Source organism: Protopterus annectens, chromosome 2.part0 (assembly GCF_019279795.1).
Source record: "Protopterus annectens isolate FY-2018-M chromosome 2.part0, PAN1.0, whole genome shotgun sequence".
Taxonomy (NCBI): Eukaryota; Metazoa; Chordata; order Ceratodontiformes; family Protopteridae; genus Protopterus; species Protopterus annectens.
Genome location: NC_056728.1, coordinates 1158152868 through 1158174320, shown reverse-complemented (window position 1 = coordinate 1158174320; position 21453 = coordinate 1158152868). Strand labels below are relative to the sequence as shown.

The window sequence follows — 21453 nt, the reverse complement described above, 5'->3', positions numbered from 1 at the left end:
CATCATATATTCACAGACTTCTTCTCAAGCTAAAACCATGCACCCCTCTGCTGATAAACTCCCTTCCTTTTTCTTCAAAAGGCTGCTAAGGTTGTTGCATATCCTATATCTATTCTTATAAATAGGACAATTAGTGAAGGAATCATCCCCGAAGTATGGAAGGTATCTCATATAATCCCTCTTCACAAAGGTGGAAACTCAACTGACTACTCCAACTATAGGCCTATTGCTCTCCTCTCACCTCTGTCCAAAATTATGGAAAAGTGTATCCACCTTCAACTTGTACAATATCTCTCAAAGCATAACATAATAGCAAACTGCCAACATGGCTTTAGACCACATCACAGTACTACCACTGCCCTGCTTTCTTTTGTAGAGACTATAAACCAGAACCGAAACAACTTACTCTCTTCTGCCCTCTTCATTGACCTCTCCAAAGCATTCGATATGGTAAACCACCCCTTATTACTTAATACTCTCGAATCCATCTCATTTGATCCCCCAGCTATTAAATGGTTTAAATCTTACCTCACTAACAGAAAACAAGCTGTTCTCTGGGATAATCACATCTCATCTCTCCTGCCTGTTTCCATTGGGGTTCCTCAAGGCTCTATCCTCGGCCCACTTCTTTTCTCCCTCTTCATTAATGATCTTCAAACAATAATCCCTCAAGCAACCTGCATTCAATATGCAGATAATTCGACACTCATTTGCTCAGCTCCATCTACCCCAGAACTAATCTCTCTCACCCAAAAAGTATTCAGTACAGTAGAAACATGGTTCTCTAGTCGCTTCCTCTTACTAAATGCCAAAAAAAACAAACTTCTTCTTTTTACTCCCACATCTAGAACCTCCCCCTTACATTTCTCCATCTCTTCAAACAGTGCCACTGTTATCTTACCCGACACTTCAACTAAATTGTTGGGTATTACAATTGACAATCATCTCTCTTTCAACCTACACATTAACAACTCCATAAAGTTAAACAGAAAGATAGGATCCTTATATCGAATCAGACCTTTTCTTACACCATCTACCAGAACAAGGATTGCTCACTCTCATCTTATTTCAACTCTTCTATATGCTGCGCCTATCTTCACTAACCTCAAAAAAAACAGCCTTAACAAACTGACAACCTGTTATAATAACATCGCCCGCTTTGCTACTGGTAATCCCTATAGAACTCATCACTGCCTCAACTTAAAACTTCTAGGCTGGCCTGAGTTTCAGAACTATCTTTTAATCCATCAACTCTGCATTGCCCATAAAATATTATACCAACCTAATAATACCCCCATACTCTCACAACTCATAACCCCTTATAAAAATCTCAACTCTCTCCGCTCATCCAGCAAACTTCTGACAAGTTCAACAAAGTCAAATAATAATGCTGGTGACTCTCTATTTACCAATGCTATTGGGACAAAATGGAATTTGTTACCCACTAGCATAACAAAGATAACTTCATTGCCCCTTTTCAAACAGAACACTAAAGTGCATTTCCAAAATCACTGGCTTTGCTCCTGTAATAAACCTGATTAGTCTATCACTATTACTACCTGATAAAACCATTTCTCTTCTCCTTTCTACTCTGCATGCCTTCTGTCTTCCTTTTCTCTTCCCCTTACTTCTCTACCTACTATTCTGCAGTGCATCCACTTTTATTATCACCTCTTTCTATTCCCACCTTTTTATTCTCCTTACCCTCACTCCTTTCTATATTAATCCTTTCAGTATTTTTCCAACTTGTTAATTGAGAATTGAACTGTATGGAGTGTTTATAGTAACTAACTCTTGTAGTAGTTTTTTTTATATATGAGTGTTATCTTTTATTTTTAATGTTTGCTTGCAAACTCTATTACTAACTCTTAGATTTTCATTATATTGAGTACTGCGATTACATTTTTGTATGACAATTTTTGTTTGTATGTAAATTTTTTCATCTCTGAATGTATCTCACTCTGTGGAGCTTTTCTCCCCGGGCCTCTACTGAAAATGGAAATTTCTCCAGCTAGACTAGCCCGGTCAACAAATGTAAAATAAAATAAACAAATGTAAAATAAAATAAAATAAAATAAAATTACTGTGCATCTCTATAAAGTAAAGTTGTGTACACTTACCATAAATGTAGATGTTACATTTGGGTAATCTGCTGGCAGGTTGCCCTCAGTCGGTCTGATTAACAAAGTCTTGGGTTCTGTGTCGGTTGCTGTCTCTTCTTCCATGATGTCAGGTCGTCAGGGGTATAAAATATGCAGCCGACGCCATTTACATCAGTCTTTCTTGCCGCGCGGTGCCCGAAGCACAGCAGTTCGCAAGTGCTGGTCGGCCGACTCCTGAAATTTTCGTTTTCAAGTTTCAGAACCGAAGTCTTCAACTAAAAGCTAAGTACCCCGTTGGGGAAACATTTTCTTGCTCCTTACCGATGTCAGTAAAAGTTGCAGATAGTAGGGTTTTTGTGGTCAGTTGTTGGAAGTAGGTTGTCAAATAAATTTGTTTCTCTGGCGTGAAGAAAGCCATCTGGGAAGATGTATTCAAGCTTGCTCCCAGGAATATAATTTGTTGACAGGGTAACAGGTGTGATTTCTTTTCGTTTATGGTGTACCCCAGACAAGTTAGCACCCTTTGTACAAAGGCCAGATTATTTAAAAGTATGTCCTGGCTTTCTGCCTGAATTAAACAATTGTACAGGTATGGGTATATTTGAATATTTCTTTGCCTGCAAAATGCAATGACTGGGGCTAGGGAGTTTGTGAATACCCTGGACGCAGTAGATAAGCCAAAGGGCAGTGCAGAGAACTGGTAGTGATTGTAGCCTGCTTTGAAGCGCAGGTATCTTCTGCAAGATTCCCTGTTTGGGATGTGCAGGTATGCCTCCTTTAAATAGAGTTTTACCATCCAGGCATCTTTTCCTAGCATAAGAAGCAACTGGTGAAGACTCAGCATCTTGAATTTTGGAGTCACCAAAAAGGTGTTTACAGTAGACAGGTCCAGAATAGGACGCCATGAACTGTCTTTTCTGGGTACCAGGAAAAGTCTTGAGTAGAAACCTTGTCCTTTTTCCTCTTCTGGTACAGTTTGAATAGCCTTTATGTTTAAAAGAGAAAGTATTGCTTTTGAGCCTCTGCCCACTGATTTGGGGGTAGATCTGGCTAACCTTTTGGCGTTGGTAATGTGTGGAAGTGAAATCTGTATCCTTGGGACACTATTTAAAACCCATTTGTCCTGGGTAATGAGTTCCCAGTTTTTGGCCTGCAGACCAATCTTTCCCCCTAAAGAAGCATTCAGTTGAGAAGTGCTTGGAAGTTGTAAAATCAAGTCATTGAGACAGTTTTCCATAGGGGGGGGGGGGTCTTACTACTCCCAGATTTGGAACCAAAAGCCCCCCACTGTTCACTCTTGTGCGTACCCTGGGACTGAAACCTGGGGTTTCTGCTGTGTCTGGGTTTGGATTGGGAAGACTTGGAAGGGGCCGGAAAGGACCAATTCTTAGAGGGCCAATGCCTACGAAATCTTGGAGGCTGAACTTGTAAGAAATCTTTAACAGTTTGCATAGATTTAGCTGTATCTTCCATCTTTTTAAGAACGTCCTCAGCTTTTTTGCCAAACAGGCGGTCCTGATTTAAGGGAGCATCCAACAGTTTAGCTTTAACATGATCAGGCAAAGATTGCTCCTTAAGCCAAGCATGCATTCTGAGTACAGACCCAGTGACAGCAGCCCTGCAAGAGGCCTCTAAAGAATCAAAACTACATTGCAAAGTATGCTTTCCAACCTGTTCAGCAGACTGCATTAAATCTTGTAATTCCTTATTTTCAGCACAGTCAGGAATCAACATAATTTCCTGTTTAAGCAATCCAATAATATGTTGTTGATACTTTAACATATGAAACTGACAGTTTAAGGCCCTAATGGCCAAGGTTGCAGAAGTGTAAACCTTCTTACCCCATCTATCCAGCGCCCTGGAGTCTCGATCAGAAGGGGTAGGGTTTTTTGCAGTAGAAGCCTTAATGCCCTTGGGTCCCTGTGAAATAGTCTATGGATCCACAATAGGATTTTTAAAAAGGAACTTGTGAGAATCAGGAACCCTGTAATATCTATCAGGTTTTCTGGGAGCAGGAGGTAAAGAATCAGGGGCCAAACTAGATTCCGAGAAGGCATCATCAACAATGCCTAGTACAGGAGGTATAGCTAAAGGCCTATGCTGAGGCAGGAGTAAGAAATCCCTAAGCCTCTTTTTCGAATCAGAAAAATCCTAGCTTTCCCAGTGGAAATGCTCCCTAAGAGTGTGCAAGGTTTCACCAAAGAAAAAAACCTCTGGAGTGAAAACAGATGGAATAGAGTCCTCTGCATCTGAATCCTCATAAGTAGATAAGGGTAAATTCAGATCATCAGAAAAATCAGAATCCTGGTCAGAAGATTCATAAACAAATTCAGTCCTAGGTCTCTTAGAAGAGGGTGGTTGGCTTCCACTGATTAAAGTTATAAGGTCTTCAGCCATTCTTATAATTTGTTTTTTAGGCATAGAGGCCTGAGCATGCGGCCTGGGCATCAGTTTTCTAGGCAAGGTTCAAGGTTTAGGCCTTGAAGAAGGAGGCGTCGGTTTAATATGCAAGTCTGTAGGCATGAATACACTCTCAGAAGCCGGTGCCTGCACAGCGGCTCCAGACCCATCCAAGGTAGAGACATCCGCAGGTTCCACAGTTGAAGCATCTCGCGGCATACCGGACTCCGAATGGGTCTCAGTAGAGGCCTGCGAATCAGAAGTAGTGGGTATCAGGGTCTGTGAAAGCGCCTCACTGAGTACCGGCGAACTGGTGACTGGCTTAGGAGAAGCGTCGTTGGTAGCTTTGGACCTAGGCGGTCTGTCTCTGTCTTTATCATTGCACTTTTTCGGAATGCCAGTAGTCAGATGGCTAACCGATGACATTTCTGGATAATTGAACATAGAACTGAAACATTTAGAGGTGAAGATATACCGACGACGGATAGTGCGTTGATTAAATAAGGCACAAAACCGACAGCAAGGTACGTCGTGGTCAGGGCCTAGGCAAGAAATACAGTACAAATGAAAATCTTTGTGAGGTATTTGCTTTCCACAAGAAATGCAATTATTAACTTTTACTGACATCGGTAAGGAGCAAAAAAAGTTTCCCCAATGGTTGAAAGACTTTGGTTCTGAGACTCAAAAGATTCGGCCAGCCAGCACTTGCGAACTGCTTCTGCTTCGGGCACTGTACAGCAAGAAAGACTGATGTAATGGCATCGGCTGCATGTTTTATACCCCTGACAACCTGACAATGTAAGAAGGGAACAGCAACCGATGCAGAACCCAAGACTTTGTTAATCAGGCTGACTGAGGGCTACTGGCAAGTAGATAACCCAAATGTGATGACTGCAACAGTGAAACACGAAGAACATTGGTAATGTCACCTTTATTTACACCAGTCAATTGTCTTAATGCTGGTTTAATCATAGAATCTCTTAAAATTAGAATTTCTAAGATCTTTGTTTACTAACCGAGCTTCTTGTTCTAATGCACATCTTTTTTAATTTTTTTCTTTGCAACATCAATTTGTCCATCATCATCATCATCAATGTCAGTACTATTTCTACTTTTTTTCTTGCTGACGTTATGTCCTGCTTGTATTTTGTTGCCTTCATTTTGGGTTGGACTGCCAAAATCTAGAAAAATATCTTCATTTTCAGTTCCAGTAATTATGACATACCCTATACTCTCATCCATGCTTTTAAGGGGCAGTACCTTCACAGGTCACTGAATGTGATTTTTCTTGAAATTTCTGCTGAATTTTATAAACTCCTCCAGTACTACTAACTAGATCTTTCTCAAAAAGGTCACGTGTCCCCTAGATGGACAAAGTCAGCCAGCTCTCTGTCCCATACAAATGTTTCATGAAGATCTAAATGTCTATCTTTCCTTCTTAGCAATAGAATGAGGAAGATATTTCACCTCTCTATCATCTCCTTGTCCTAGTTTTACCCATCTAACAAGAGACTGCCAAACAGAAGTTATTCTTTCTTCACTTTGTTCCCATGTTTTTTCAGATATGGGTCTCCCCCTAGGAGGCTCTAAGCTCTCTCCACAGTTTTCAGTGTTGCTGTCTCTGTAAAAGAGCCTACACATACTATTGCAGCCTAAGAACTGTGGAAAAGTACAGCTAGAAGGATGTTTCTGTCACCACCCTCAACCTTCCTGAGCCTACTATGCTCCAATATTTTTTTTTCCATTCCAACAGCTGACCAGCAGCTGCCACTACCTCCTCTCTTCATTCACTGGGTCTACAAAATCTAGCTTAGACACCCTAGGGGCACAGCAACACCTATGTCTGAGGCCAGTATAGAGGTCAAGGATTCTGATGTAGCATAGAAAGTTGGCCTTAATTTCCTTTCATGTCACAGTAACCTTGTGTGCTCTGCAAATGCTGCCTTCAGAGCTGCGCATTCGCTTCCACTCATAAGCAACCTCCTGACCAGCATGTCACTTCTTAAGCAGATGGAGCTTGCCAGGCTCTTAAGCTTATTATAAATAGTTTAGACTATAGGATGGGTGAACACACTTTAGATGCTCACTCCCACTCAACCCCTGCTGCCCATGTTGATAACTGAACACAGGCCATCTGAGGGGAATAATTCTTTGAGGGGATTCTCTAAACACAGGTCACTTCTGACTATAAACCAGAAGTCCCCTTCTCTCTCAGCCTAGACAGGTATCTGCAGATTGCACAACTCAGTATCTTCGGCATGTCTTCTGAAGACTTACTTCACAGCCATTACAGTATGCTACTCCAATAGCACGTTGTTAGCCTCCTAACGAATGCTATGTTTTCTTAACGACTCCAATTTACTTTTATTTTATTTCTGCATTTATCTGCACATTGCTTTTTGACATCTACTTACTTTTGAATATATTTTTCTTTTTTTGACACATTTGTGTTTAATCCACTCGATTCATATTACACTGGGGGTAGAGACATGCTGTAATGCTTTAAACTCAGTTACACAGATCACTTGAGCTCAAGTCACACATGAAGCATAATAGCTTGATCAGGCATTTATTTGTCTGACTACTCACTTTACAGTGCCGAGAGATTTTAACACTCATGTGACAGTGAGTTCTGGGTGATCCAAGTTCAGTTCACGTTGAAGAAATGCAAAACACTGCCTGCTGGCCTACTCTCTTTCTTCAAAGCACTGTGTCCACAGTAGGACAATAACAAAAGGCATACCAGAGGAGCAGGTGCAAAGAGAGGGGGCCTGATCCCCTCAAAACATTTTATGAATTATTGGGACTACTCTGATGCAATGCAACCTCCACTGAGATCAGGAAAGGTAATGAATATGCAACATGTTTTGCTACAGTGCAACCAACCACTTTTAAAGACACATACGTTACATTGGATTCATATCCTTTAAGTAAAACCCTAATCACTGAAGACCATAACATTGGGAAAAAAAACAAAAAGCCACTACAACTGAGAATCAACAAGTTCAACAAATGTTAAAACTAAAGCAACACACATGCACTAAAATACAAAACAGGAGATGGCACAAGCACTGCTTAAAATAATCCTCCGCCAAGATGAAATAACAGAATGGATATTTTTTTGCAGATGAGCTATGTACCCCCCGTATCTCCCTTACATTATCCTGACTTATACACAAACACAAGGAGGTCAGAAATATCAATGTGCCATTTCTCATTAATGCAGCTGCTTTTCCAATATTGCACTGCATACAAGACAGAACTGGATTTCCAATATATATGCAGCTCTTCTGTGTTACTAACAAGAGATTCAACCACATAATTCATTGTAAAAGTACAGCTTTCAAATACTTGACAAAATAGTCATAGTTGTAACCACATGACTTTTATTACACTTTATAAAAGCACTTTTTTCTTATAGGTTCATAAGGAAGTACTAGGCTAGCTGCCTTTATGGGCCATTTTAAGCCTAGCCAATTTCCCTTGTTGTGCTCAAAATAACCCTTCCCATTTGGTTATAGATTGGCCTTATCCATTCCATGGTTGATAAAGTACAGTTGTGTACACTTACCATAAATGTAGATGTTCAAGTGTATTCACTATTGCAGTCATTACACTTGGGTTATCTTGCTGGCAGGCTTCCCTCAGTCGGCCTGAATTCCAAAGTCTAGGTCCGGCATCGGTTGCTGTCGCCTCTTCCCTGAAGTCAGTGCGCCAGGGGTATAAAAGATGCAGCCAACGCCATTTTCTTCAGTTTTTCTTTCCCAGATGTCAGGTGCCCCCAAAATGGTAGGCTAAAAAATATGCCAATAAAACATGCATGCACCAAAATATGTTATAACTTAATCTACAAGCAAATACACCACACAGGTTATATAGAGTAGAGAAGTGCAGATAAGTTCCAGCAAAGATATGGGGGATGGTGGGTGGGTAACCTGGACTGCAACAGTGAATACACTCGAACATCTACATTTATGGTAAGTGTACACAACTGTACTATGTTCTTTGTGTTTCACTGTTGCAGTCATTACACTTGGGTTGAATCCCAAAGCTATGGTTGGGGAGGCTGGAGCTAATATAGCATTAGGTGCTGCTATGAGGCCCTGAAGGGCTGCAGTGGCAAAGCCTGAACTGGATTTAGAGTAGAGTGGTAAATGATTGTGCTTTGTAAAGGTGTGCACTGAACTCCAGGTAGCAGCCTCTAAAATGTCTTTGGTTGGTACTCCCCTGAGGAAGGCTGCTGAAGTGGCTGCTGCTCTGGTTGAATGTGGCCTGATGCCCTTACGCACTGGCTTGTCATGTTGTGAATAGCAGAAACGAATGCAGTGGCCTATCCACTTAGAAATAGTCTGCTTTGAGATAGCCTTTCATTGTGATCCTACAGCATATGCCACTAGTAGTTGCTCTGTCTTTCTGAAAGCTTTGGTTCTGTACAAGTAGAAGTGTAGCTGTCTGTGTATGTCCAAAGAGTGCAGAATTCTCTCCCCTTTATTCTGTGGGTTTGGATAAAAAGTAGGCAGATGAATAGCTTGGTTAAGAGCTACACTGGACACTACCTTAGGCATAAATGTCGGGTTTGTCCTCAAGAGAAACACTGTCTGGATAAAAAATGATAAAAGGTTCCACAGCCATGAGTGCCTGTAGCTCTGAGACTCATCTTGCAGAAGTTATTGCTAAGAGCAGAGCTGTTTTCCAAGATAAAAACTTTATATCAGCAGTAGCAGCTGGCTCAAAAGGAGGCAGGGTGAGTTTTTCCAAGACATAATTGAGGTCCCATGCAGGTATTGGTGATCTCCTTGGAGGCCTTGAGTTTTTGGCTCCTCTGAGTTACTGCCTTAACAAGGGATGAGAAAAGATTGGTGGCTGTATTGTAATGAGCTGAAATTGCAGAGGCATGAATTTTAATTGATGAAAAGGATAGGCCTTTGTCCAGCATCTCAGTTAAATATTGCAAAATCTGAGGGTATAGCTGTGTCAATTCCTTGTGCCTGGTTCCAAGCACAGAATCTCTTCCATTTTCCAGCGTAAGATTTTCTGGTACTAGGCCTTCTGGCCTCCAAAATGACATCCATCACAGCTTTAGTGAGAGGCACGTTTTGTATAACTACAGTATCTGTCAGATTTAAGGTCTTTAGCTGGCTGTGCAGGATCTGATTGTTTTGCTGGGACAGTAGATGAGGTATTTGAGGCAAAGGCCAAGCCAGGCATTGAGACAAGTTCCTTAGGATTGGATACCAGTACTGGCAGGGCCAGTCTGGGGCAATCAGTATCATCTTTGGCTTCTCTTGTCTGACCTTTAGGAATACCTTGGGGAGGAGAGGCAGTGGAGGAAGGGCATATATTGCTAAGCTTTTCCAGCTGAAAGATAGGGCATCCACTTTCCATGCTTGTCTGTGATAAGTCCTTGTGCACAATCTTTTTAGTTGGTAGTTGTGAGGAGAGGCAAATAGATCTATCTTTGGGCATCCCCATTTCCTTGTTATCATGCTGAAAACTTGTGGATCCAATTTCCACTCGTGGGGATCCATGAGGTTCCTGCTTAGTTCGTCTGCCAGAGTATTTATCTTTCCTGGCAGGAATTGTGCCTGCAGATGTACTTGGTAAGTCAATGCTGTGTCCCACAAAGTCATGGCTAGTCTGCAAAGGGGGTAAGAATGAGTGCCTCCCTGCTTGTTTATATACCACATGACCGTGGTGTTGTCTGTCTTTATCAGTAGTTGTCCCGGATGAAGTAGGTCCTTGAAGGCTGTCAGGGCACTCTGGACAGCCAGCATCTCTTTTTGATTGATATGTAGATGCATTTGGTTTGCGGACCATGTGCCTTGAATACACCTTCCTGTCATGTGGGTCCCCCAGGCGTAATCTGATGCATCCGTTGTTAATGCCTGCCTGGCTGGGGGTAAAGTGAATGGCTGTCCCTTGTTCTGGTGACAAGCCTTCGCCCACCATCGAAACTCCTGTTGCAGGCAGGGAATGAGGGTAATTATTGTTTCCAGGCTGTGGCAATGTTGAGTCCAAACACTTTTTAGGTACCAATGAAGTTTCCTCATATGCAGTCTCGCATATGGAATTAGAAGAATGAGGATGCCATGAAGCCCAAAGCCTGCAGAATTTCTCTTGCAGATAACTGGGCCTTTGTTGCCAACAGGTTGAAATAGGTAGTCAGTTGTCTTTGTCTGACGTGAGATAAGCCATCTGGGCAGTTGTATTTAAGCTTGTACCCAGGAATATTATCTCTTGAGAGGATACTAGTTTTGATTTCTTTTCGTTGACTGTGTACCCTAGGCCTGTTAGAAATCTCTTTACAAACGCCAGATGCTGTAATAGAATGTCCTTGTTCTCTGCTTGAATGAGGCAGTCGTCCAAGTAAGGATATATTTGTATTCCTCTTTGTCTGCAGAAAGCAATTACTGGTGCCAGGCACTTTGTGAAGACCCTGGGCGCAGTAGATAACCAAAGGGCAGTGCAGAGAATTGGTAGTGCATTGAGCCAGCTTCGAATCCGAGGTATCTTCTGCATGTTTGCCTGATTGGGACATGCAGGTATGCCTCTTTTAGGTCTAATGTGACGAGCCAAGCCTTCTTGCCCAGCAAGGGCAGAAGTTGCTGTACAGTCTCCACGTCTTGTCCTTTCTTGGTACCAGGAACAGTCTTGAATAAAATCCTTGTCCCTGTGCTTGCTCTGGTACTTGTTGAATGGCCCTCATGTCCATGAGGGAAGAGACTTGCTTTTGTGCCTCTGCCCATTGATTTTTTGGCAGGTCTGGCCAACCGTTTGACCTTGGTAGGGTATGGAAGTGAAACTTGTAGCCTTGTGACATTATGTCTAGGACCCATTTGTCCTGGGTTATTATGTGCCAATTTTGAGAAAAAAGTGCTAGTTTTCCCCCTAAAGGTGCTGCCAGAAGATAAGTGCTTGGTGCAGGCAGGGGGAAGTCACTGGGACTGTTTCCTGTATGGCTGTGATTTGTCTTCTCCACTTTTGGAGGTAGAAGCACTCCATTGTTTAAGCCTGTACGAACCTTGGGGCTGGGATCTGCCTCTTGGGCATCTGTACCTGCCCCTTTGTGGTCTTGTCTGACACTGGAAAGGACCAATTCTTTGTAGGCCAGTGTCTGCTAAATCTAGGAGGCTGTACCTGTAAGAAATCCTTAACTGTTTGCATAGATTTAGCTTTGTCCTCCATTTTCTTTAACACCTCTTCTGCTTTAACAGCAAACAAAGTATCATGCTGTAATGGAGTATCTAATAATTTTTCTTTGACATGATCAGGCAGATTTTGCTCCTTTAACCAAGCATGCCTCCTGATGACAGAACCCATAACAGCGGCCCTGCAGGAGGCCTGCAAAGAATCAAAACCACATTGCAAAGTATGCTTTCCAACTTGTTCAGCTGCATGCAATAAATCCTGCATTTCTTTGTTTTCTGCACATTCAGAATTTATCAACATTTTCTGTTTAAGCAGTGACATAATATATTGCTGATATTTGAGCATATGAAACTGACAATTTAAAGCCCTTATAGCCAAGGTAGCAGAAGTGTAAATCTTTTTCCCCATCTGTCCAATGCCCTAGAATCCCTGTTTGAGGGGGTAGGGTTTTTTGCAGCGGAAGCCTTGACCCCTTTGGGACCGTGAGAGAGAGTTTCTGGGTCAGCAGCAGGGTTCTTGAAAAGGAATTTATGAGAGTCAGGAACCCTGTAGTACCTGTCTGGCTTAACAGGAGCTGGAAGTAAGGAGTCAGGGGTCAGAATGGACTCTAAAAATACATCATCTACAATGTCTAATACAGGGGGAATAGCTAGGGGCCTGTGTTGTGGTAGTAAAAGGAAGTCTCTGAGCCTTTTCTTAGATTCTGAAAAATCTTGGCTCTCCCAGTGGAAATGCTCCCTCACGGTATGCAAGGTTTCTCCAAAAGAGTAATCCTCAGGAGGAGAGGCTGAAGGGATTGAATCCTCATAGGGAAGAAGAGAATATTCCTGATCAGAAGAGGAATCAGAAGAAATGGAAACCTGATCAGAAGATTCATATTCTGTCTCTTGCCTACGCCTTTTATCAGGAGAGGAATGGGAACCCCTGATCAAAGTAATTAAGTCTTCGGCCATTTTGAGCATCTGTTTTTTGGGCATGGAGGCCTGTCCATGAGACTGTTGTACTTGTTTCTTTGTCTTTAAAGGTGCTTTAGTCTTTGCCTTTGAAGCTGAAGTCTTTTTAATGTATAATTGAGTAGGTCTGAAAACACCCTCAGAAGCCGATGCCTGCTCAGCGGCTCTAGACCCATCTGAGGGAATAGTCTCTGAAGGTCCAATACCTTGATCTTCCAGTGGCCTAGTCGACTCCACGTGGGAATCGGTAGCGGCCTGTGGGTCTAAAGTAGTGGGCATCAGGGGCTGCGAAGGCGCCTCACTGAGAACCGGCGACTGGCTTAGAAAAAGCCTCGTAGTCAGTTTTGGACCTCGGATGCCTGTCCTTTTCTTTTTCCTTGCGTTTCTTGTGAATTCCAGTAGTCAGATGGCTATCCGACGACATCGTATAATTAAATCTTCTGCCAAAGTAATGTACTGCAAAATCGTACCGACGCTTAATAGTGCGTTGGGTAAATCTAGCACAAAACCGACAACTAGCAACATCGTGGTCAGGGCCTAGGCAAGAAATACAGTAAGAATGAAAGTCCTTACGAGGTATTTGCTTCCCACAAGAAATACAATTATTAACTATTTCTGACATCTGTCTGGAGCAAGAAAAAAGTTTCCCCAACGGGGTACTTAGCTTTTAATGAAGACTTCGGATCTGAAATTCGAACACGAAAATCTCAGCAGTCGCCAACTGGCACTTGCAAACTGCTTATGCTTCAGGCACCACGCGGCAAGAAAGACTGAAGAAAATGGCATCAGCTGAATCTTTTATACCCCTGGCGCACTGACGTCAGGGAAGAGGTGACAGCAACAGACGCTGGACCTAGACTTCGGAATTCAGGCCGACTGAGGGTAGCCTGCCAGCATGATAACCCAAGTGTAATGACTGCAACAGTGAAACACGAAGAACATTTTTATATTACCCTAATGAGAATAAATGGAATCATTCCACAGATAATTTGAGGAGAATATTCTTGTGAGAAATATTAGCATTTTAAACTTCTTAACACTTTCTGGTAGCTTCTAAACACACAGAATGAACATCATCCACTTTATTTTGATAAACAACTGTAAATATGTCTGTCAATTTAGCAGAGAAAGTCAAATTGAGCTGCTAGCAAGCTTTGTCCTGAAATCCTGGACCTGATTCCATTAGTTACCAGCTTCATATAGCATATGACTGGCCAAGTCACTTAGCTCCCAGCTTACTCGTGGAATGAGGCACCTATGCCGCACAGATTTTCAAATGAAATCTATGAATAAATACATGCATACATACATACTTATGCACACAAAATGATTAACTACAAAAATAGGACACTGGGTTTGAAAAAGCAAATCATGTTAGACTTTTAAATATGAGTTACAATGCAATAAAATAAAAAAAATTGCAGCTCATGCAAACATTACCATGAGTTGACTTGGATGTGTGAATCTGTGACACAGCATGCTTATAGATTATATAAATCACATATTTTACTTTAAAATCACTGTTTACTTCGACATCTACAATACAGTTTAAATAAAACTTAGATACAACTTTCAGGTGTGCTACAATACCAACAAGGGAATGAAAAATAGTAGTATTAACCTGCAACAACAGTGGTGTATTTCCATCCTTTGATTTAGTCCAACATGCAACCAGTTTCTCTATGTTCCCAGCGCAGATATAACACAGACAAGCTTGAGCTTGGAGATTGTCATCACCATCACATTCCAGTCGAGTACCAAGCAAATCTATGACAAAAGAATACAAGCATCAGGGAAGCAGTATGCCGCCAACAACTACTAATTGCTCTATGTAACATGCTCAGCATGACAGCAAACCTGAAATAGACCACTAGTAGAAAAAATAACAGACTTTTCACTTACCTTCAAAAGTCAGAAAAGACCTAGGAATTCCCATGAATCTTTTACAAGATGAGGTGAAGATTCTACCACATGTTTAACCATATTTTCAACCAGTATAGCCACTGGGTGGGTTTTAGAACCCCTGGCAGCAAGTATAGGTCTAAAAGGTGGGTATTCAATACTCTTGTCAGTATTGGGAATACCAAAAATTTGTGGGAAATATGGGATTTTGTTTTCTATGGAATTAGAAAATATGCAAACTAATGTGTTGCTTGAGGACGTATTCTTCTAAGTAGAAATCAATATGACTGTAAGCAATATTAATTTGGTTCTTACAAACCTGAGCGTAACTGTCCTCATCTGACAAGAGATTTTATTTACATAGTGTTAGACACGACAATACCCCCCCCCCCACCTTTGTCAGGTACATAATATGCATGTTCTGATCCTCCCTAAGCTGGCATCCTAGCAGGTGTTCTTCTTTGGTAGGATTGCTATAGAATTTCTTTCTTTCTGCAAAAGCTTATAAATATCTTCTACTACTGCCCTTTCAAAGGCACTGACTAGGGGATGAAACAGAGAGTTAAAGAGGCTTTTTTTCTTTAATTTATCCTAGCTATGTTGCCTACTGTGACTTAGCTCTTCATTACTCTGAGAAAATAATATTTTGAAGTTTAACTTTCTAGCGTACATTTTGATACCAATAAGAATATCAGCTATGTCAGGTAAATTAGTAGGTACATATCTGAACCCCTTGGAAAATAATGAAAACAAGTTTTTAGTTATTTCCATGTCAGTAAAGTTGTTAATTTTAAAACCTTGATAGCAACATATAATATTGACTGGGGGGGGGGGGGTTGTCTACTAGTACCTGCTCATCCCCTTCCCCCGTGCAAAGTAGTCCATCTGTACCTGCATTGCACAACTGGGTAAGCTATGTTTGTTCTCTAAATTCCTGTTCGCCAATCTCTCTGAGCACTGTCACGGAGGAAAATCCTGTTGGTATGACCCTTCACCCTGTTATTATTCCTGCTCATCTGCCCTTGTATCACAATTCATATCACTATAGACAGGCTCTAAGTAATGTCATAAGATTTTCTGGGGTGGGAAATAAATTTGTTGGTGGGGTGTGCCGTGTTAGTATGGTATCGTTTGATGTGCCTATCTAATTTATTTTTTTTCTTATCGAATATAGCATTACACCTCCTCTCAACCCTTTCAATAACTTTGTTGTATAACTCGTAATGTTGTGAAAAAAGTAAATCTTTACAATCTTTTTATTTAATTCCTCTACTTCTTTGCACATCCTTGGCCTGCTCATTATAAAATAAAATACAACTTTGTTTAAAAACTCTAGTCCCCATTTGTCAAACATAGCCACAAAATCACTTATCATTCTTTCATCATAGCGATGTCCAAAAGGAAATTTAAACACATGTTATCCTTGTGGAATCACCTTGAAACTGCTACATTATTTAAATATACAATATTCATCTGCAAACATTTGAATTTAAATAACCCTTTTTCCAAGAAAAAAATCCTGTCTCTCAAGGAACTAAAATGCTGCTCAATATTGTCAGCTCTAGGTTCAATCACATTGGACGATTTTTGAAAATTGTAGTTCTGAGCTAAAAATGCTCCAAGTTTAATTTGTACACCAGCATTGCTAATAGACTCCACGTTACCATCATCAACTGAATTAATCTGTCTCTGCAGCGAGAAGCACAACAGTTTGTTGTTAGTAGGTGGTCTAACAACAGGGACAGAAGGAGTACAGTACCTTTTCAAACTTCTGGATTATTTTTCTTCCCTTTAAAACTGCTAAAATTCTCCCTCAGCCCTTCCAAAACTGTTAACAACCACTCCACGAGTGTTGGAAGCCGGTGACCTACCATGGTTCACTTCTGCCTCTGTAGTGACGTTGTCATATCCTCTAGCTTGCCTGCTGGCGGATTCGAAGATGGAAACTGTGTTGCAGTTACCAGGGGAACACAGAGACCGCTATGGAGCTGTGGCAGATATGGAAGCAGCCGATACTGCTTCTGTTTGAGATAAAAGATCAATCAGCCTCGTAAGTTCCCCTTTTAATGAAGCCACATCCTCTTTTAGTTTAGATATCTCTCCTTCTTGCGATGAAGCCAGTAGGGAGGAGAGTTCAAGAATGATCCAGAGAATCCACACCAAACCTCTGGCACCAGAAATAAAACTAAGAACCAACCAAAGGTGCAATACGTGCCCAGCAAACACAACACCAAAAACAAAAACAAAACACGTATCAACAGAAGGGCAGCAGGATCACTTGTTTATTACAAAAATTGAGTGCTTTTGTCTCTCTGACAGGGGACATCATCAGTATAACAACTAAAATATATTAACAGTGTTTAAATAACTAGCAAGGCTTTGTAATTGGTATAAAAATAACCAATGAAAATGTACAAATTAGTCATACGACTTCTCTCTTTCTCCAAACCTCAAAACTTTAAATAGCTTAGGTCAAGTGAAACTCTACAGTAATTCATATTTAATTAATATAAAAAAATAACCATCCAGAAAACCTTAATACATTATAAATACATAAGTAAATACACAACAGTAAAACATATAATCTAATATATGACCCAGTATGTCTAAAAGTATGGACTGAAGTGTCCAAACAAAGAAATGGAGAGGAAGGTGAAGAGCATGAAAAGAATTTTAAAACCCCAACCAACCAAGTTTAAGTACCCTATAATCCATTGGCTCTTTCCCTTAGAACTGGCATTAAGGAAATACAATCACTCAGTCCTGGAGGGAGGTAGGCAGCTAATTTGAGTTGCCATTGAAACTCCTTTTTACTAAGTGTGTTATTCCAATATCCCCCTCAGGAGTCTGTGTATAAAGTTTCAAGTATACCAAAACTAAGTTTTACGAACCCTTGACACACTAGGGAATGTTTGTATAAGGCATTCGTGTCTTTTTTATTTTGAATATCATACAGGTAGGTATTCATAAATTCTAATTTTAAAAGATCTTTCCTTTTTGCCCACATAAAAACTACTACAGGAGTCACACACAGCCAAATATGCTATCCTTTTAGAAAGGCAGTTCCCTGTCTTGAAATGAATTTCAGTACACACAAAATTGGTTAAGGTGATTATCTGACTTTGGTGCATATAGAAACATTGACTGCAACTCCCACATGGCTTGGTACCAATCCCCACAGGTGAAATTCTGCAACACCTCTTATTTTCCAATATTTTTTTTAAGGTTGCTGCCTACTGTACTTATAAAAACCGGGTTGTCACCTACCACAACTTTAACCTTGTTATTCACTCTGAATATGTTCCAATTTCTGTGTATAATGTTCCTTACTTCTCTTAAAAAAGGGCTATGTTGAACAATACAAGCCTTTTCAAAATTGGTAACTGGGGTAGAGGTGTTAACATCATTGGTGTGGTGTAGGTCTACACCTAACAAAGGTTTATATGTGTTTCTCCAATCCCTGTATACATTCTCAAGGCTACCTAGTGCTTACCACCCCCACTGATAAGCTAGAAGGCTTCCCTCAAACACAGAAAGGCTTGGTGGGCTTAGAAGCTTACATACAGTCCTGGATACAGCAAATCTGTATCTGGAATAGACTAGTTACAGGACTAGACTAGTTACAGGAAAGGGGGAAAAGCGTAAACACGGGCTTTTAAACCAGAAAGTTGAAAGAGATATAAAAACTGCCCACACAGCCAATATACTACTAGAAGCAAAGACTACTGAATTATATTAAAAGGTGTAGGGTACAAATTGTAATACTACAAGAAAGATGTAAAAATGAGCATGTGAATTTGGCAAATAAAGGATTTCAGAATGGTTATTCAGCAGAGTGTCAGGAATAAAGAAAAAGGGGATGAATAATACTGGCTGTGAGAGGAGTTCCAAAAGTGTCAGAGGAGAAGGGAAACAACAATGGTAGATTTGTGGTAATAAGGGATTACTGGCAGGGAAGGAGAATTATACTGGTGTGTATTTATATGCCAGCTAAAACTATTAAGGAGCTTAACAGAAATATGGGAGTGGTAATTTGCTTTCTGTAAGGATTATTATTCAAGGGTGGGGAATGGAACTTGACATGAAGCACTGAAGCTTAATATGGGGGACCTTAAAGAGAAATGTAACAAAATAGTAGCTTTCTGAAGAAATATATGAGAATATATGGAATGAAAGATGTGATATTACCAGCAGGGTCCCAGACAGAATTTACATACTAGTCTTCAAGGTACAATAACTGGGCAAGATTGGACAGGAAGAGCATGGGTGTTCAATTGATAGTTCTGAAACAATCCAATTACTATTTCAGACCATGTGCCAATAAAGAACAAAATAAAGATGCACACAAAAATGAAGTAAAAATGAAACACCGGCACTTTAATACTTACCTATAAAAAGAAAGGATTTTAAAGAATGGTCTGTGAAAACAATTCAAGAGAGTTGAGGTGTGGGATAAAACAAAGATGAATTTAACAATATGGCAGAAATGAGAGAGAAAGAGATGTAAGAAAGAAGTTACAGAATTTATTTAGAGGGACTATCAAAAATTAAAGTATTGCAGATGAAGGTGAATATTACAGACCAGGAAGAGGAGCAACTGAGGAGTGCTAAAGGAACAATAAGGGAGCATTTGGATAGAAAGGTTTGTTACTGGGCTAAGGGAGCCTATAACTAGAAAAATAACCAGTGGCCCTATACAGGTATTATGCAGAGTTTAGAAGTTCCATGAGAATCTGTATAGAGTAGAGGAATGGTAGAATCAAGAAAAGACACAAACGTAAACATTTACAGAAGACATATATGTCAAGATTAGAGGAAGGCGGGACTCTAGAATTAACAGCTAAGATGGAAGATTATGCAAAATCAGATGGAATTCCTGTGGAAGTTTGGAAGTTAGGAGGAGGAAAGTGATAAAAATCTGGAAGGTTTTGTTCAATAATATTTTAAAAGGAGGGACAGTACCAGCATCTTGGATGAAAAGCTGTGGTGACTGTACCACTCAAAGAGGGTAAAGACCCTTTTAATCCAACTTCATACAGATAATTTTAAACTTTGAACCACGATTAAAGTGCTTACTTTATATTAGCTAACAGAATGGCTAAGGTGTTGCCAAAACTGAAAGATATGGATCAATTTGTGGAGGAGAGAAAAACTTGATTTATCATTAACAAAACACGAGGATCTAAACGGAAGCAGTGTGCAAGGAGACCCTGTTACGCATATTGGGTTTTGATGCAGACAAGGCATCTGAGTTAACGGGAATTTTATGGTTAGGGCAATAGCAGAATTTGAAATCCATTGTAGAATAATGAAGTTAATTAGGAAGATACATGAAGAGTCAGCAGTAAGAATCAATATTGGAGGGCTCCTATCTTACAAGCTAGGTTTGAAAAGAAGAACCAAGCAGGGGTGCCTTTTTTATCCTTTATTGTTTGCCTTACACTTAGATCCACTGGCAAAGAAAATAAGGGACTGACAAATTCAATGGTATAATTGGTAAGGTACTCAAGAAAAATTTGCCTTATTTACAGAGGACAATATTCTGTACTTGATAAATCCAGAAAAGGATCTTTCAGTGTTGTGGAACATTTTGAGACAGTTTCAAGTTTGCTCAGGACAACAAATAAATAAATGAGGATAAGACACAAGCTATAGCAGTAAACTATGTTCTCACACAAGAATTGGTTCAGCAGCACCCATGTTTATGGGGATATTAATTAAGTACTTAAGTGTTTGGATTAAAAGAGATTTTATTATGACATCTAATCATATGTGAGAAGAGACTAAATAAAAGACAACACAAAAATTGAGACGCTGGAAGCTCTCAACTACGGATACAGACAAAAAGCTACAAGCAGTGAAAATGTTTCTATTATCTTTAACATTGCATACAGGATGGGTAATATTTTATCAATCAGAGGTAGTAGGTGTAAGACCATAATTAATGAAGAAATGAAAGAATTTACTTAGGAGAGAAACAGGGCAAGAGTTGAGTCGGACAAGTTCTTCTCCCCACAGAAAAAAGGTGGTTTAGGATTACCAGATTTGAAGAGATACTTTAGAGCTACACAGTTAAGCATAGACATCACAAGCAGAAGACTACAAAAATCAAAGTAGATAGAAATTATGCTGGGACAGAGGGAGTTCACAAAATAAGGACAGAAAAGATTTCAGTATACAGACACTTCAGGAGAACAAAAGCAACCATACAGAATACTACATGTGTAAAGTAACAGAAAACAGTTTGATAATTAAGCCGTTATGAGAACAAGAAAAGATTTTAACAAGAGTGATGACTAAAAAGTAGAGGCACAGAAAATACGCAAAAGGGAGTTGGAATTTATTGGAGAAAATTAGCAAAGGAACCGGAGTATTGAGAGCAAATCACTTGGATGGCAAAAATCAGAGTGGGATGAAAATAAGCAGACATTTGGACTGTGAGTTGGAGATTTCCTTCCCCTACAAATGACTGATAACAGTGTATTGGTATGCAGAAAGGAACTGGAGAATGTTAAATGAAAGACATGCGCTGGGTGAATTTCCAGTTGAGTCTAGAACAGAAATCAGAGTAATAAAAAAGAAGTTATGTTCTTACCATAACGTTCCATGTGAATTGTTCATCTCGCCTTTGGTCTTACACACGGGTTTGGAGCCGAACCTCGGCTCCGAGTCTGCCACATCATCAGCTCTGCATCTTCAAGAAAGCTCTAGGCACAGTTGTATCCCATGATCCCCCGGTGCTAACCCTCAAATCTAGTTTGCTAACACCAGAAGAATCTCACCAACCACTACACCCTATGCGCACTGAACACAACATACTGACTGATACACTGTCACACTCCGAAAGGAAAGGTGCACTCCCTGACATACACTAGGAAGCTCAGAAATCTATACACCTGAAGAAAACTCAACCCGAATCCAGTCAAACCCGTTCTTCCAGAACGCGG

The 21453-nt window shown here is 40.4% G+C and overlaps 1 protein-coding gene across 1 annotated transcript in view; it reads right to left on the bottom strand.

Annotated features, from left to right (window-relative positions):
- SEC31A (SEC31 homolog A, COPII coat complex component) overlaps nt 1-21453 on the bottom strand; it is a 1704034-nt gene that overhangs the window by 513055 nt on the left and 1169526 nt on the right. Inside the window, exon 20 of the mRNA XM_044060384.1 lies at nt 14226-14371. Coding sequence (XP_043916319.1) covers nt 14226-14371 — 146 coding nt within the window. The remainder of the gene's footprint in view (nt 1-14225; nt 14372-21453) is intronic.